At 46.6% G+C, this 17,921-nt stretch overlaps 1 protein-coding gene across 1 annotated transcript in view; it reads left to right on the plus strand.

Annotated features, from left to right (window-relative positions):
* cacna1ia (calcium voltage-gated channel subunit alpha1 Ia) overlaps positions 1 to 17,921 on the plus strand; it is a 196,721-nt gene that overhangs the window by 28,361 nt on the left and 150,439 nt on the right. The window contains exon 4 of the mRNA XM_052042941.1: positions 15,619 to 15,778. Coding sequence (XP_051898901.1) covers positions 15,619 to 15,778 — 160 coding nt within the window. The remainder of the gene's footprint in view (positions 1 to 15,618; positions 15,779 to 17,921) is intronic.

A 17,921-nucleotide genomic window follows, 5' to 3' on the forward strand; every position in this document is an offset into this window, starting at 1 on the left:
CCTTTATTCTGAGGCTGTGCCCTTGGATCCTAGACTCTCCTACCAATAGAAACATCCTCTCCACATCCACTCTATCCAGACCTTTCAGTATCCAGTAGATTTCAATGAGATCCCACCCCCCCCCCCCCCCCCCCCCCCATCCTTCAGAACTCTATCAAAAGATATCAAATGCTCCTCATATGTCAACCTTTCGTTCCTGGGATCATTCTTGTCAGCCTCTTCTGGACCCTCTCCAGGGCCAGCACATCTTTCCTTAGATACAGGGCCCAAAATTGTTCACAATATTCTAAATGTGGTCTGACCAATGCCTGCCCAGTCACAGAGGGAGGAAACAAGGAGTGCAAGAGTGCATCTTCTCTGCTCGTGGTTAGCTTGCACTTTCTATAGAAGCATTATACCAAAGTGTAAGGTATTATTTTGCTTCCATGATTCCCATGGCCTTGTTTGTTGGTGATCAGTCAGAATTCAATTGCAGATCTTAAATGTTTTTGTTGATTTGAATGTATGAGCTGCTGAAACTCTCTTCAACTCTGGTTAAACTGTGATTGCTAAAGTTAGCTGGAGATTACAGACAGTCTAACTCCAGTGGTGCAGGGTGAGTTGCTCCATAGTTTTGTAAATAATTCATGTTCTTTTTCTCTTTTTTTTGGAGTGCGACACAGCAATTTGCATATAGACAAGACTTATGTTCAGAGTGCTATTTTTATGCTGGTATAGATGTACATGTCATTTAATATCAGCAGCTAGGGTAAACAATATTAATTTTCCTTTGAGGTGATGATTAGGAGGTTTTTAAAACAAACCTGATTGTGTTCTTAAATCTAATCGAAAGGTGTCCATCATGTAAAAACATGCCTACCCTGGATTGGTTTGCCATTGGAGCGATCTCCACAAAGCCAATGTTAAACTGTCTTTACTTAAGTCGATTTGTAGTGCAAAGTTCTTTACTTAAAATAAGGTCCAATTTCTATACTCTATACTCAGATCAACAACTTATTTCACGAAACTGACTCAGCTTCCACTCAAATGGACAAAAATTCCTTCATAATAAAAGCAGGATTGGGCTGCTCAGCTCCTTTACTCTGCTCCGCCATCAATAAAATCATGGATGATTTTATATTAAGTCAAGTTTATTGTCCTATACACAAGTACATGTGTGCACAGATGCAATGAAAAACTTACTTGCAGCAGCATCACAGGCGCATAACATTAGAGACGCAACATTCACAAGAAAAACCAGATTAAACATAAACTATACAGAACTATACAAGAAAAAAACACAATCAGAACAAAAGAAAACCAAGTTGATTGTAGTGAAGAGTGGTCATAGTGTTGCTGTACTGAGGTAGTGATTGGGATTGTGGAGGCTGGTTCAAGAGCTGAATGGTTGAAGGAAAGGAGCTGTTCCTGAACCTGGTGGTGTGGGACTTCAGGCTTCTGTACCTCCTGCCCGATGGTAGCTGCGAGAAGATGGCATGGCCTGGATGGTGGGGATCTTTGATGAGATAGATGCCGTCTTCTTGAGGCAGCGCCTTATGTAGAGACTACCGATGGTGGGGAAGGATGTGTCCATGATGTATTGGGCTGAGTATCTCATCTGTTGTCCTGCCCAAACCCTATATTCTCCGGTTCTGTCTCTCCAAGCCTTGAACATATCTGAGCATCCACAGCCCTTTGACATAGAACTCTATTCAGTTTGTTTGTATAAAAATTTCTTTGTTCCGAGTTCTATGCAAAGGGAATCGACAATGAGCAACATTTTTATAGTGGTCCAAAGCACTTTAAAACAGTATAATACTTTTGAAGTGTGGCCCCCTGTTGTAAGATGGCAGAAATGTCCGCATGACAAGTTCCCACAAGAAACAAGGTAATAAATGACTTGATAATCTGTTCTGATGACATTCAGAGGTTAGACAGTGTCTCTGCTTAACGTCATAGATTTTCCAGCGTTAAGAGCACGTCAGACTTTGTGCTGAAGTGTCTGGGGTGGGACTTGAACCCACAATCTACTGACTACGGTGCTACCCACTAAGCCACAGCTGACAACAAGCTAACAAAAGAGCCGAAGGGGATGTTCCAGCTGGATCATGGAGGTGTCAGTAGGAAGTTATCTGGAGAGCTGTCAGTCTGTGGAATCTGAATGCGCCACGCCAGTTATTAATCAGGATTAGAAGCTGCTCTGTGCTGACTGAACTGATAATATCGGACTAAGTGGCTGCTTCCTATCTGAACCATTAAACAGTCCTGCTGGAGAAAGATAAGGAGCTCATTTAGTCAGAGTAATCTGTTTGAATCTCCCCCAATCACTTCCAGGTCTACAGACATCTTGCGATGGGGGACTTTTATCAAATATCCACTAAAGAGGGAAACTGGGAAATTTCTGTCTACATCACGCCTTATAAGTGTGATATTCATCATGCCATCGTTTTATGAGGCTCAACAGATTTACGTGAATGGCAAAGTGATTTCAAGCAATTATGTGAAGCATTCGAGCATTCAGTGTCAGTTTGCAAGTGTCAGTTGTGAAGAGCAGGTAGCGTTCTTGCGTCTGAGTTAGGAGATTGTGGTTCAGCTTCATTTATGATATTTGAGTACATAGTCCAGGTCAGCGTTCTCAGTGCAGTACTGAGGGAGTGCCGCACTGTCGGAGGGGTAGTACTGAGGCAGTGCTACACTGTCAGAGGGGCAGTACTGAGGGAGTGCCGCACTGTAGAGGGGCAGTACTGAGGCAGTGCTGCACTGTCAGAGGGGCAGTACTGAGGGAGTGCAACACTGTCAGAGGGGCAGTACTGAGGCAGTGCTGCACTGTCAGAGGGGCAGTGCTGAGGCAGTGCTGCACTGTCAGAGGGGCAGTACTGAGGGAGTGCGGCACTGTCAGAGGGGCAGTACTGAGGCAGTGCTGCACTGTCAGAGGGGCAGTTCTGAGGGAGTGCCGCACTGTCAGGAATTGGTGGCATACAAAGGAATTGTAACTCTATGGGAGCGCTGCACTGTTTAATATTCCATCTGGGCATGTTTGTGGCTAATTGGGCTCAATGTGGGATCCTGATGTGTGGAGGATGGCTGCCCATCTGTGGGATTAATAAACTGCTGTGGTTCAGAGTATTTCACTATGGAGTGTGTCAGCATGTTGTCAGGAGATGGTTATAAATTTCTTTTACATTATATTTTCATGGACACATGATCATTATTATTACTTGTCACACAGCAGAAATATTACAAGTATTCAGTACTTCCCTTTAAATTGGCATGATCAAATTCTCCTTCAGACAGCAGTAACAGAGTCTGCAGAGAAATTGACTGATTTATTCTATAACAACTCCATCACCACCCATTTCATCTCCAGGTCTGCTTCCAGCCACAACAGGAGTTTGCTGGGACCAAGGAATCTTGTTCCAATCGCCCTGGGACTTGTGTTGATTGTATTGGTGAGGAACAGTGGCAGTAATTCAGTGTGAAGTCCAATGAGTTACGGCATAGCATTAACGTGAAGAGATCTGCCTTCTGGCCAGTGCAAAGGTTTGGAGAGCATTTGCACTCCCAATGTCTCCATGTCAGCTCAGGTTAGGACATAGAACAGTACAGCACAGGAACAGGCCCTTTGGCCCATGATGTTGTGCCAAACACAATGCCAAATAAAACTAAATCCCTTCTGCCTGCACATGATCCAGATCCCTCCATTCCCTGCATATTCATGTGTCTATCCAAAAGCCTCTTCAACTCTGGTGTTGTATCTGCTTCCAACACTACCCCTGGCAGCCCATTCCAGCCACCCACCACTCTCTGTGTAAAATAAATTGCCCAGCATGTCATCTTTAAACTTCCCCCCATCACCTTAAATGGATGTCCTCGAGTACTTGACGTTTCTATCCTGGGAAAAAGATTCTGACTGTCTACCCTATCTTTGCCAAAACCTGAGCTGGAGTAATTGGACCCAGATATGGACACCAAAACTTTTGAAAGGATGTCAAGGCTTTGGATAGGGAGCAGAGGAGATTCACTGGAATGGTGCCAGCAACCAATAGTTAGATATTGTAGATAGATGGATATCTTTACTAGTCACATGTACATTGAAACACGCAATGAAATGCATCTTTTGCGTAGAGTGTTCTGGGGGCAGCCCGCAAGTGTCGCCACGCTTCCGGCGCCAACATAGCATGCCCACAACTTCCTAACCCGTACGTCTTTGGAATGTGGGAGGAAACCGGAGCACCCGGAGGAAACCCACGCAGACACGTGGAGAATGTACAAACTCCTTACAGACAGAGGCCGGAATTGAACCTGGGTCGAAGCAAATCGAAAAAGCTGCAAATACCAGAAGTCTGGAATAAAAAGGTGGAAAATGCTGGCAACGCTCAGCATGTCAGGCAGCCTCTGTGGGAAGAGAAACTGAGTTAACATTTTGGATAATGACTGTTCATCAAATTGAGGAAAGGGGATTAAAAAAGGGAAATGTTATGGTGCAGAGAAGGTGGCAGGAGGGATGAGTAATGGTGATAGGTGAGACCAAGTCAAATGGGTTAATCAAGCAGTTAGAGGATGATTATGCTTATTTGTCTGTGTTGTGTGTTGCTAATAGCATGACTGTGGGACCTGTCCAGCAAGGCAGGCTATACTAATAAAGAGAGAGAAATTGAATGACTATCATAGGCAGAAAAAGTGAGTTATCTAAAGTTGGTGAGATAAATACTGAGTCTGGAAGTATGCCCAGACTTGTACTGTTTGGTACAGAGTAGTCTATGTTGCATTCTAATAAAGGAGTTCAGAATTCCAAGGGAGGAGGTGAAATCACGGAATATTGGAATGCAATGACAAAGGAGGCCACTTGGACATCAGGTCTACACCAGATTAATTAGCCCTAAATGAATGGAGCATTGCAGTTTGTGTGATCTTGCTGTACTGCTTTCTTTGACGACATACCAATGGTAGCTGGATTCAAAGTAGTCAATGCCTATCAGATATCTTGGAGGTATTTGACAGAATACTGTGTAAACAAAAGTCATTCACATTTGATAACTTGTCGTACTGTTGCAATGCTGGTGTTGCTCAATGTTGTCTGCAGGTATAAACCACTATCCACCTTCGTGCTTCAATGTGACAGCTGAAATGAGCAAATGTCTTGGTGAAGCTTTGAACATGAATGCCTTCAGGACTACTTTAACCTACATTATGCTGGAACAGCTCTGTGCCTTCCTTCCAGTTGTCCAGCTCACTGCTACATCTGTTTTAGTGCTCTTGGCTTCTTGCACTTGATCAGGTTAAAGCAATCATCCCCCATAACTCCTGTAGGAATCAGACTGTAACCTCAATTCAACCAGGGCCTGTCTTGCCTGAGAGAGAGACAGAGGAAGAGAATCAGAGAGAGAGTGGAAGATGCTTTTAGGCTCCAAAGACTTGGAGGTGAGGGGAGTGATCTTGAAGTCTTAGGATAAGGGGTAAGAGGTAACCATGTGGAATTGAGATGAACAGAAATTCCTTCACTCAGATGATCATACATACTTGGAACTCCTCAGAGGGTTGATGATGCCCAGAACATTCACAGCTGAGATCACCAGGTTTTTAACTATCGGGATATGGAGCCTGAGCAGGAAAGTGGAGCCATGATGGTATTGGATTTGTCCAGGGGCCCTGAGGCCTTCTGCTCCGATGTTCTTTCACCAACTGCTCCAGTGTTCCAGTGGCAATTCCAGGAACAGTTGACATTATCAGGCCAATGTCTATCCTCTTGTGACAGGTTCAATGTTCTGATTTCCAGTTGTTTTAGTCCTGGGAGGATGTTTTTGGAATTGGAATTGGAATTGGTTTATTATTGTCACGTGTACTGAGGTATAGTGGAAAATTTGTCTCGCATACTGTTCATACAGATCAATTCATTACACAGTGCATCGAGGTAGTACAGGGTAAAACAATACAGAATACAAAATAAAGTGTAACAGCTACAGAGAGAGTGCAGTGCAGGCAGACAATAAAGTGTAAGGTCATAATGAGGTAGATTGTGAGGTCATGTCCATTTTATCGTACTAGGGGGCTATTCAATAGTCTTATAATAGCAGGATAGAAGCTGTCCTTGAGCCTGGTGGTACGTGCTTTCAGGCTTTTGTATCTTCTGCCCAATGGGAGAGGGGAGGAGAGAGAATGTCCAGTGTGGGTGGGGTCTTTGATTATGTTGGCTGCTTTACCGAGGCGGCAGTAAGTGTAGACAGAGTCCATGGAGGGGAGGCTGGTTTCCATGATGTGCTGAGCTGTGTCCACAACCCTCTGCAGTTTCTTGTGGTCATGGGCAGAGCAGTTGCCATACCAAGCCATGATGCACCCAGATAGGATATTTACTATGGTGCATCGATAAAAATTGGTGAGCGTCGACAGGGACATGCAAAATTTCTTCTCACAAAGTAATTAACAAAAGACTGGGACCTTGACCATTGGGATGGGGATACTTGGAACTTTTCCGATTCAGAGTATGAATACACCGATGAGGAAGGTTGGGAAGGAAAGTTGGCCAACCCAACGAGCTATGATAACAGGCTGATTGATGGTGAGAGAGGGCTGGAGATTAAGGCAAGACCTCTAGTTACTAATCAGAACATTACCCTAACAGAACATCCTTCTTGCCATATTTTCCATTCCCTTCTCTTCAAATACCCATCCAGAGTTTTGAAGATTTACATTTGAGGCATTCCCACTTGGCCTTCTTACTGTACTTTGTCTGAAGATGTCTTGCCTGCTGCTAGGTCTCAATTTTAAATCGAACCACGGCCTCTTGTGAAACAATAACACCAGCAGAGACCAGTTGAGCTAACTGGTCATTTTATCTGCTGTAAATGTTATGTCTCCTGGGGCTTCGAGGATGCTTCTCTCTAATGGGGAAATCTAGAACCTGTGGAGTGAAGGTTCACCCAGTTAAGGAGATGAGGAGAAACTTCTCCTCTCACAGGGTCATGAATCCTTGGAGTCCTCTAGCCCAGAGAACCAGAAAGTTGGGTCATTGAATATATTCTAGGTGGAGATGAAGATACGTACTTTTGGACTAAAGGGAGTTACGAGTTACAGGGAGCAGGCAGGAAAGTGGCGCTAAGGCTAAGATCAGATGAACAATGATCTTGTTGAATGAGAAGGAACATGAGAATTTCTCGTGTTCGTAGAGTCAATGCTGTAAACACATTGAAGTGTTCTGTATATAGTCGTCATGGTATTTTAAAGTCTAATGGACACACTACAGTCTCATTGCAGCCCTCTTTACCTCCATATCCCCATATCTTTCTATTTCTGTCTGGTTATTCAACATACAATTCAGCTTAACCACTCAATGTGGAGTTAGGATCCATATTCCCAGATGTGATTACACTGGAGAGAGTGCAAAGGCAATTGACCAGGATGTCGCCTGGATTAGAGGATTTGAGTTACAGGGAAAGATTGAGTAGGCTGGGCTTGTTTTTCCTGGAGCAAAGGAGGCTGAGGGGTGACCTGTCAGAAATACATAAGATTAGCAGAGGCATGGATAGGGTAGATGGTCAAAATCTTTTTCTCGTTGTAGGGGTATCAAAAACAAGAGGGCACAGGTTTAAGATGAGAAGTAGGAGATTTAAAAGGGACCTTAGGGGTAGGTTCTTTACAGAGAGTGGTTAATATCTGGAACATACTAAGAGGTAATTAGACAGACACTGAAATTGCCAAAGCATGGAAGAATACAGTCCCAATGCAGGCAAATGCATTGTGTAAATGGTCAAAAAGGTTGACCTGGAAATGATGGGCTGAAGGGCCCATTTCTGTGCCGTACAACTCTGTGACTCTATGACACTCTTTGGGTTTCTCATGAAATCCCAGCTGGATTAATCTGTCTTGCATTATTCAGGCGTGAAATCAACATAAGTAAAGTATAGAGGAAATTGCAAAACTACTCCCTAAAATGGCTGTGAATTTCAGGGGTCAGTTTAATGCAGGAACCTTTCTCAAAGAACAGCACAGATTCAGAAGGGCCAAATGGCCTCCATACCTTACTGAGCAATGGTGGAGATAAGTTCTTTAATGCACTGCATGTACACACATGCACACACACAATCACAAGCACACACACAGATACACACACACAAACACACACACACGCATAAACACACATGCATACACATGTACACATATGTACACACATGCAGACACACACATATAAGCACACACACACATAGAGACACACGCGCATGCACTCACATACACACACACACACACACACACACACACACACACACACACACACAAAAAGACAGACAGCCAAGTAGCCTTGGCTCAGACTGAAATTCCACACATTCACATTAACGGTTCTGATTATGCTACAGCCTCAGATAATCACCTTGCTTTTCAGTCTCATTTAACTGCTGACAGCAATTGGTTGAAAGATTTTCCCTCAGCTGCTGAATCCCTCTCACACCATAATCTTCCCACACAGCTTGTCTGTGTCTTTATTGGTTCCAATAACTGACACCAACAACTGGCTGGGGCTCTTTGGAGGGGTCGCTTATCATAACAGCTGAGGTTTGCAGAGGGCCATTCCTGCCCACAGGTATCTGGGGGTTGGGGGCGAGGGGGGGAGGAGGGGGCAGCAATCCCTCCAGTCCTGCCCTATGGTACATTTCACCTCGGTAAAGGCTGGAACTATGGAATTACACTGGATGTACAGCTCAGAAACTCTGCCTCAATGCTGATGGTTTTGCCCCACACAATCATCTCCCACCCCTCTTCACCTCTCCATCACAGTATCCATCCATTCCTTTCTCCCTTGTCTGCTTATCCAGCTTCCCCTTAAACCCATCTGTGTTGTTCACCGTAACTGCTTCTTGTGGGAGTGAGTTTTTTTCATTCTCACCACTCTCTGCAGAAAAAGGGAAAGAGAATTCCATCAGATTTCTGTGTGAACCATTTTACACACCCAACAGATTTACCTAAAAAATACCAAAGAGAACGTCATCTTCCCTTTATTTTCCTTGTTTGGTTTTGGAACAAATCCCAACACCCAGCATACAGCGATGCCACAATGCCAATAAATCTTGACCAACCAGAGCCTAACATTGGACACACCACACATTGTTCCTCCAACTGAAGGATGTGTGCAAGTTGCTCCAAGTGTACAGATGGAGAATGAACTTGGACAAAAGGATCCAAGAGTGCAAAAGCTGTATCATGTCCCTGTCCAAGGTGCTGAAATAATTCAGCATGCTTTTTTTGGTTCATGGGCACAGACATTCCTACAATGCCTCCATTTAGTATCCATCTCTAATTGCCTCCGAACTGAGGAAGCAGTTAAGTATCAACCATCAGATTGATGGCTCTGGAATCGCAAAAAGAGTGGTAGTGTCGTGGTTAGCGTAATGCTATTACAGCGCCAGCAACCTGGGCTCAATTCCAGCCGCTGTCTGTAAGGAGTTTGTACGTTCTCCCCGTGTCTGCATGGGTTTCCTCCGGGTGCTCCGGTTTCCTCCCGCATTCCAAAGACATACGGGTTAGGAAGTTGTGGGCGTGCTATGTTGGCGCTGGAAGTGTGGCGACACTTGCGGGCTGCCCCCAGAACACTCTACGCAAAAAAGATGCATTTCACTGTGTTTCAATGTACATGTGACTAATAAAGATATCTAAGTAAATTTCCTACCCTGAGGTACATTAGTAAAGGTTTAAAGGCTCAGAAGATTCAGAAGGTTGACTACGCCTCACTTTTATACTTGTGGATAAATCTTGAAAGCCCCCTCCGTTCTTCTGCAAAAATTATGAGACCGATAGGAGAAAGCAGCAGGATTCTACCAACCCATTTTGGGAGATGGTGTCCAGTAATTTCCCAAGCTGCCAAATGGTAGGGCAACAGGGAGGCAACTCCTGTGTTTCTGAAGGTAGGGAACTTGAAAATCAGATGGATGAGATGCAGTGAGGAGGCACCCCATGCACACACTTCAATGTGCGAAACCTATGCAGCCTCTTTCTAAAGAGATCCAACAATATGGGATTCACTTTGCAGTCTTAAAGGATCATAATTGAGCACTCCAAGCTGACAGGTTGGCAGGAGGCCTTCGCTTTGTCTGTCTACCATCAGGGTTCAAGCAGGGCTCACAGTCAATTGAACCGTTGGAGGGAATTTTGGAAAGTCAGGAAGAGAGCTAAGCAAAAACAAAGAAGGCAAAACAACAGGTTGAACTCTTGAGCTGAGATTGGCTAATATGTACGATCGGTACGCAAGACAAGTTTTTCACTGTACTCGGTACAAGTGACAATAATAAACCAATACCAATGTTTACAGGCAGACAACCAACCATGTAGCCCTGACAGAGGCCATTCAACCTACCATCTTATCCCAGTTCATTAACCTTGTCTCCTTTTTCAATTCCCTCTTGGAATTTCCTGTTGAATCTGCTTCCACAGTCCTTGCAGACAGCAGATTCCAATCACGGCAACTTGCTGCATAAAATAAGTTTTCTCCCTTCCCTCTGTTTTAACTTTACATCTGAATCCACTTCATGTTACTGGAAGCTGGTTATTTACTCTATCAAAGCTTATTTTGAATGTTTTGTTGCATCTTATCAACTCGAAGGAGAATAACCACTGACACTCCAATCCCTGTCCAAGACCAGTCCCCTCATCTCCTGATAATGAATGTAATCGGCGAGAAGTGCAATGAAATTGCAGGAAAGAAGTGTTACAGAGTATATATTATTAAAAGGTCATCTCTGATTGTGAAAGACACAAATTGCAGAGAGACCATTCCAGGAGTCAGTAAACAGGAGATAATACTGGGTCAACCAGGAAAACAAGGCAGACAGTTGAGGTGTGAAGGTGTTAGTTGGGTTTGACAGTTGCAGAATGAGTTGGAGACTGAGGAAGCAAAGAGAGGAAACCCATTGGAAATTCAACCTTGATGTCTCAGTGCAAGAGGGTGGGGTTTGTGTATGAGAGTGGGGAATGGGTGGGGTGGGAATGGGTGGGGTTCAGTGATAGGGTCATGGAGCTGTACAGCACAGAAACAGGCCCTTCAGCCCACTGTGTCCCTGCCACCAGTTGTACTATCTACGCTCATCCCATGTTTCAGCATTATATTCATTGCGTCTATGAGAGTGGGGTAGATAGGGTTCTGTGTGTGTGTGTGTATGTGTGTGTGTCTGTGTGTCTGTGAGTGTGTGTTTGTGTGTGTCTGTGAGTGTGTTTGCGTGTGTGTTTGTGTGTGTATGTGTGTGTTTGTGTGTCTATGTTTGAGTGTGTGTGTGTTTGTGTGTGTCCGTATGTGTGAGTCTGTGTGTGTTTGTGAGTGAGAGAGAATGAGGGTGACGGTGGGGAAGGATAGGATAAAGTGTGTATGAGGGTGGGCATGGATGGGTACTGTACATAAAACACAGTACATTGCAGCACTGGACAGACCATTCAACCCACAATGTTGTGCCGATCTTGATGCCAACTTATACTAAGTGTCCTCCTCCTGTGTATCATCCAAATCCCTCCATTCCCTTCATATTCATGTGTCAATCTGAAAGCCTCTTAAACTCCACCAAACTGCCTGCTTCCACTCCTACCCCTGGTAACACATTCCAGGTACCCACCACTCTCTGCGTAAAAAACTTGCCCCTCACATCGTCTTTAAACTTCCCCCCTCTAACCTTAAAAGCATGTCCTCTGGGATTTGACATTTCTACCCTGGGGGTAAGAGTCTGACTGGCTACCCTATCTATGCCTCTCATAATTCTATAAAAGTCTATCAGGTCTCCCCTCAGCCTCCGATGCTCTCGGGAGACCAACCCAAGTTTGTTCAACCTTTCCTTATAGCTCACACCCTCTAATCCAGGCAGCATCCAGGTGAACCTCTTCTGCACCCCCTCCACAGTCTCCACATCCTTCCTATACTAGGGTGACCAGAACAGCACACAATACCCCAAGTGCAATCTGACTAAAGTTTTGTATAACTGTGCCATGACTTCCTCACTTTTATACTCAACCCCTACAATGAAGGCGAGCATGAAGGCAGATATGTGTGTGTGAGGGTGGGCCTGTCTTTCTGAAGATGGGGGTTGCTTGGGAAACAGTGTGTGTTTGAGAGATGAGTGGGATACATTAAATGTGTGAGGCTAGGGGTTGTTAGGGTACAGTGTGTGAGAGTGGGAAGTGTAGGGGTACAGTGTATGTGAGGGTGGGGGGTGTTGGGGTACAGTCTGAGGATGGGGGTGTTAGGGTACAGCATGTGTGTGTGTGGGGTTGCTATACAGTGTGAGGGTGGGGGTTGGGGTACAGTGTGTGAGGGTGTGGGTGTTGGGGTACAGTGAGGTTGGTAGTTGTTGGGGTACAGTGTGTGTGAGGGTGGGGGTGTTGGCGTACAGTGTGTGTGAGGGGGTGAGGTGTTAGGGTACAGTGTGTGTGTGAGGGGCTGAGCTGTTGGGGTACAGTGTGTGTGAGGATGCAAGGTGTTGGGGTACAGTGTATGTGAGGATGGGAGGTGTTGGGGTACAGTGTGTGTGAAGGTGGGAGGTGTTGGGGTACAGTGTGTGTGAAGGTGGGAGGTGTTGGGGTACAGTGTGTGAGGATGGAGGTTGTTGGGGTACAGTGTGTGTGAAGGTGGGAAGTGTTGGGGTACAGTGTGAAGGTGGGGGTGTTGGGGTACAGTGTGTGAGGATGAAGATTGTTGGGGTACAGTGTGTGTGAAGGTGGGGGTGTTAGGGTACAGTGTGTGTGAGGGGCTGACATGTTGGGGTACAGTGTGTGAGGATGGAGGTTGTTGGGGTACAGTGTGTGTGAAGGTGGGGGTGTTGGGGTACAGTGTGTGTGAGGGTGGGAGGTGTTGGGGTACAGTGTGTGAGGATGGAGGTTGTTGGGGTACAGTGTGTGTGAAGGTGGGGGTGTTGGGTACAGTGTGTGAGGATGGAGATTGTTGGGGTACAGTGTGTGTGAAGGTGGGGGTGTTGGGGTACAGTGTGTGTGAGGGGCTGACATGTTGGGGTACAGTGTGTGTGAGGGTGGGAGGTGTTGGGGTACAGTGTGTGAGGATGGAGATTGTTGGGGTACAGTGTGTGTGAAGGTGGGGGTGTTGGGGTACAGTGTGTGTGAGGGGCTGACATGTTGGGGTACAGTATGTGAGGGTGGGAGGTGTTGGGGTACAGTGTGTGAGGGTGGGAGGTGTAGGGGTACAGTGTGTGCGGGTGGGAGGTGTTGGGGTACAGTGTGTGTCAGGGTGGGAATGTTGGGGTACTGTATGTGAGGGTGGGGGTATTTGGGTACAATGTGTGTGGGGGTGTGGGTGTTGGGGTACAGTGTGTGTGGGTGTGGGCGGTGTTAGGGTAGAGTGTGTGTGAATGTGGGCAGTGTTGGCGTACAGTGTGTGGGGGGGGGTGAGGTGTTGGGGTACAGTGTGTGTGGGGTGTGTGATGTTGGGTGCGATGGACCTTGCTTTCAGCAGGAGCTTTGTCCTTCCCAAGCTGGGCTGCTTCTCCCATTTTGACTCAATGTTGTGTTGATCTCCAGTGGAGATTACAAACCCTTGGATCGATTTCTTTGCACATTTTCCTGGGCTGGTATGGAACTGTTGACTACCCCTGGTTTCCATTTACCTTCAGATGTGCCGGCTGCTCCTGTGACATTGGGCACCAATCATGATGTTGGTTGGGGGCTAGTATGGAATGGCCTTCTACCTGTACCTATGCGACCGTCCATTGGATCAGAAGCCATCTGCCTTACTGAGCCAATAGCTGTGACGGTTTAATGTATCTTGTTACGTTAATGGAAATAAAACAGCAGCAAAGTACTCAGATGCCAGCAGATGAAGTGGCAGGGGATTGCTAATAGATTATATCTTCATTAAGGGAATTGTAAAACTCGTTAATGTTCTACAGATGCATTTCCAAAGCCTTTCACCACACAGTCCATAATAATCTTCAACCTAATTACTTAACCTGTTTTAACATGAGAGACACCATTATCTCCGAATTGGTTAACTTTCAATTTTCACTGAAGCTAATTTATTTTCTTAATTATTGTTCCGATGAATCGTATGCACTCCCCTTCTCACTGATCCTGACTCCCAATATACAGTTTTTCCCTCCTATTGTTTAGTGACGTCTCAGCAGATCCAGAAGAGAGGAGGGGGCGAGGAATGAGCAGAGCAGGCTGGGTGGGCCTAGGAGGGGCCGTTGCACCCGACAGAGGGGAGAGGAATGAAGGGAGGTTGTGAGTGAGGGAAGGAGGGTTGGAGGTGGGCGATGGAGGGAAGGGAGGGGTGAGTAAGAGAGAGGAGGAGAGGGTAAAGGAGAGAGGAAGGGCAAGTGAAGGAGGGAGGGGAGGGGGTATGGGTGATGGAATGGGAGGTGGGGTTGATGAAGGGGCGAGGAGGAGGGAGGGAAGGAGTGAAGCGAGGTGCAGGGGTTGAGGGGAGTGAAGGAAGAATAAGGGAGCAGTTCAATGGAGTGAGGGAGGTAGAGGGGTGAGGTGGGAAAGGAGGATGCACGGGATGGATGCAGGAAGAGTGAGGGAATGGTCACCTAACTATAGGAAGGATATCAGGAAGATCGAAAGAGTGCAGAGGAGATTCACTAGAATGTTGCCAGGTCTTCAGGAGTTGAGTTACAGGGAAAGATTGAACAGGTTAGGACTTTATTCCTTGGAGCATAGAAGAATGAGGGGAGATTTCATAGAGGTTTACAAAATTATGAGGGGTATAGACAGAGTAAGTGCGAGTAGGCTCTTTCCACCTAGATTAGGAGAGTTAAGGGGGAACATTAGGGGGAACTTCTTCACTCAGAGAGTGGTGGGAGTGTGGAACGAGCAGCCATCTGACATGGTAAATGTGGGCTCACTCTTAAGTTTTAAGAATAAATTGGATAGATACATGGATGGGAGAGGTCTGGAGGGTTATGGACTGGGTGCAGGTCAATAGGACTAGCGGAATAAAGTTTCAGCACAGACTAGAAGGGCCAAATGGCCTGTTTCTTGTGCTGTAGTGTTCTATGGTTCTGTGGTAGCCAGTAAGGGAATGGTGCAGAGAGTGAGGGAGTGAGTTATGGAGTAAGAGGGATGTGCAGGCAGGAGTGCACAATGCAGAGAGTAAGAGAGAGGTGAGGGTACATGCTGGGATCTGAGGGAGAGGAGCAAGGAATGGGCAATGCAGGGAGTCGGGGAAAGTGAAGGGAGAATGAGAGTAGGGAGTGAGTATTAGGGTGAGGGGGAGTACAGGGAATGAACGGGGGTGCCGGGAATGAGGGAGAGGAGCGGAGTGACAGGCTGCTGCAGGAAGTCGAGGGAGGGAGGTGTAACACAGGAAATGACGGGGTGGTGCAGGGTGACTGGGAGGCGCAAGGATGAGGATAAAGAGCACGGGGGGGGCAGGGAGTGGAAGGTTCACAGGGTGAGGGAGAGGAACAGGATGACTGGGAGGTGCAGGAAGTGAGGAGGGAGTGACTGTGTTATGCGGTGAGTGAGGGAGAGTGGTAGAGAGTAAGGGAGCATGGAATGTCAATGCTCACTGGAGCTGAACACTGGTGAAGGAGTGTGTCCAGGGAAGGAGCCCAAGATGCTGAAGAGCCAGGTTGGGGTTCGGGATCTCCTGGCAGTGACGTCTCTGGCCCTGCCTCCCTCTTCTGACGGAGTCACTCTGTGTTCCTTTTCTGTGTACAGGTATGAGGATCCTGGTCAACCTGTTGCTGGACACTCTCCCGATGCTCGGCAATGTCCTTCTACTCTGCTTCTTCGTCTTTTTTATATTTGGAATCATTGGTGTGCAGCTGTGGGCTGGTCTCCTGCGGAACCGCTGCTTCTTGGAAGAGAACCTAACCCTGTGAGTGTTCATACATTGAATCAGCTCTCTAGTTGTTCGATCTGAGGTTGTCCGGCTCCAGGACTCCAACTACAGGCTAGGACACCCAGAAACAGGGGAAACTGCAAAACTCACTGAGGCCAGTTGTATGTGAGTGTACAGCCGAGGTCTATCACTCCATGTGCCCAGCTGCCTCCCTTCTACCTTGTATTGTCTCCATCTGACTCAGTACTTCTCTCTCTCTCTCTCACTCTCTATCTCTCTCTCTCTCTCTCACACACACACACACACACACACACACACACACACAAACACTCTCTCTCTCCTCCTAATCTGTGCTGCAATCTCTCTCACTTTATTTCTGACATTTTCTCCCCTCCTCTCTCCCTTTGTCTGTCTCTCTGTCTCTCTCTCTGCTCCTCTACTCACCTTGCTCTGTCTCTCTGTATTGTTACTCCCAATTCTCCCTCTCCTGCAGATACGTGGGCTGGGATTAGAGGTCGATGCCACAGGTAACCACACACTGCCCGGAACCTTAGAGCGAGAACTGAATGGGCTTTTGGCACAGGACTGGCAGAGCATGGAGTGTAAACACTGGAGGGATTGGAGGGCAGTGGGAGTCAGGTGTGGGGGTCACTGAAACTGGACAATGGACAGTGTACCATTCATTGTGTGAACTGTTTTTCCCCAGGGTAGGGGAGTCCAAAACTAGGGGACATAGCTTTAAGGTAAGAAGGGAAAGATTTAAAAGGGACCCGAGGGGCAACTTTTTCACACACAGAGGGTGGTGGGTATATGGAACGAGCTGCCAGCGGTGGCTACAATTACAATACGTAAGTGACATTCAGACGGGGCATGGATAGAAAAAGTTTATAGGCCAAACACAGGCAAATGGAATCAGTTTGGATAGACATCTTGGCCAGCAAGGAGGAGTTGGGCCGAAGGGGCTGTTTCTGCACTCTGTGACTCTATGACACCATGACTGAAGAAGCAGGTTAGTTTTACAGATAGGGAGGGATACTGGTGCTCCTGAATGTGTAGATGGCAGGCACACACTCTCTTCCTCCAAATACTTTGATGCAATCACTGCTCATTTCCCATCGACCAGCACTTAGGAAACAGGACCAGGAGTAGGCCATTTGGCCCCTCGAGCCTGGTGCCCCATTCAGTAAGATGGCTGACCCTGTGCTCCGTCCGCTTTCCCCGTCCAATCCCCAGACCCCTTAGTTCCTTTCATGGTGTCTCCTGATTCCGGCCTCCAATGAAATCAACTATTGCCCTCTGAGGCGGAGAACGCCAAACGTTACATTTAGGAGAATCCCGGCCCCCACTGGTCAGTATGGACGAGTTGGGCCAAAGGGCCTGTTCCGATGCTGTTTACCTCTGTGAGTCTATTCCCAGCAAGCCTACCTGCGACTCTGGGCACCAAGCCCCTGTCAGATGAGGTTGGAGGGAAATCCCTGAATGTGGTCCCATCACTGTATACGGGACAGGAAGATAGGACACACAGGAGAGGAGCTTTCTTGGACCAGAGGTTAGCAGGAAGCGTTGCCATAGAAACAAGTATGTGCACAGAGCTGCCTTAATTGCATTAATCCTTTGTACTAAGGATTAACACAGGACCGAGGTTTCCGTTCATTCATGGCCATGGTGTGAAGGGATTAGGGATTGAAGAGAGAGTTTTGAAAGTCATCAACCTTGTGAATGATTCATGAGATTGAGTCGCATCCCCAAATGTGGATTGGTAATTGGTAATAGGTTTATATCCGTTGCATGAGCTGAGATACAGTGAAAAACTTAGTTTTGCATGCCATCCAGACAGATCATTCCAAACGTAAGTACAACAAGGTGGTACGAAAGGGAAAACAGTAACAGAATGCAGAATATAGTGTTACAGTTACAGAGAAAGTTCAGTGCAGGTAGACAAATAAAGTGCAAGGGCCAAGACAAGGTAGATTGAGAGATCAAGACTTCACCTCTATCATATAAGAGATCAGATGAAGAGTCTTATAACAGCAGGATAGAAGTTGACTTTGAGCCTGGTGGTACATGTTTTTAAGCTTTTGTATCTTCTGCCCAATGGGAGGGGGAAAAGGAGAGAGTGGCTGGGGTGGGAGGGGATTACGTTGACTACTTTCCTGAGCAGCAGGAAAGAGGTCTTTCT

This window comes from Pristis pectinata, chromosome 33, assembly GCF_009764475.1.
Source record: "Pristis pectinata isolate sPriPec2 chromosome 33, sPriPec2.1.pri, whole genome shotgun sequence".
Taxonomy (NCBI): Eukaryota; Metazoa; Chordata; class Chondrichthyes; order Rhinopristiformes; family Pristidae; genus Pristis; species Pristis pectinata.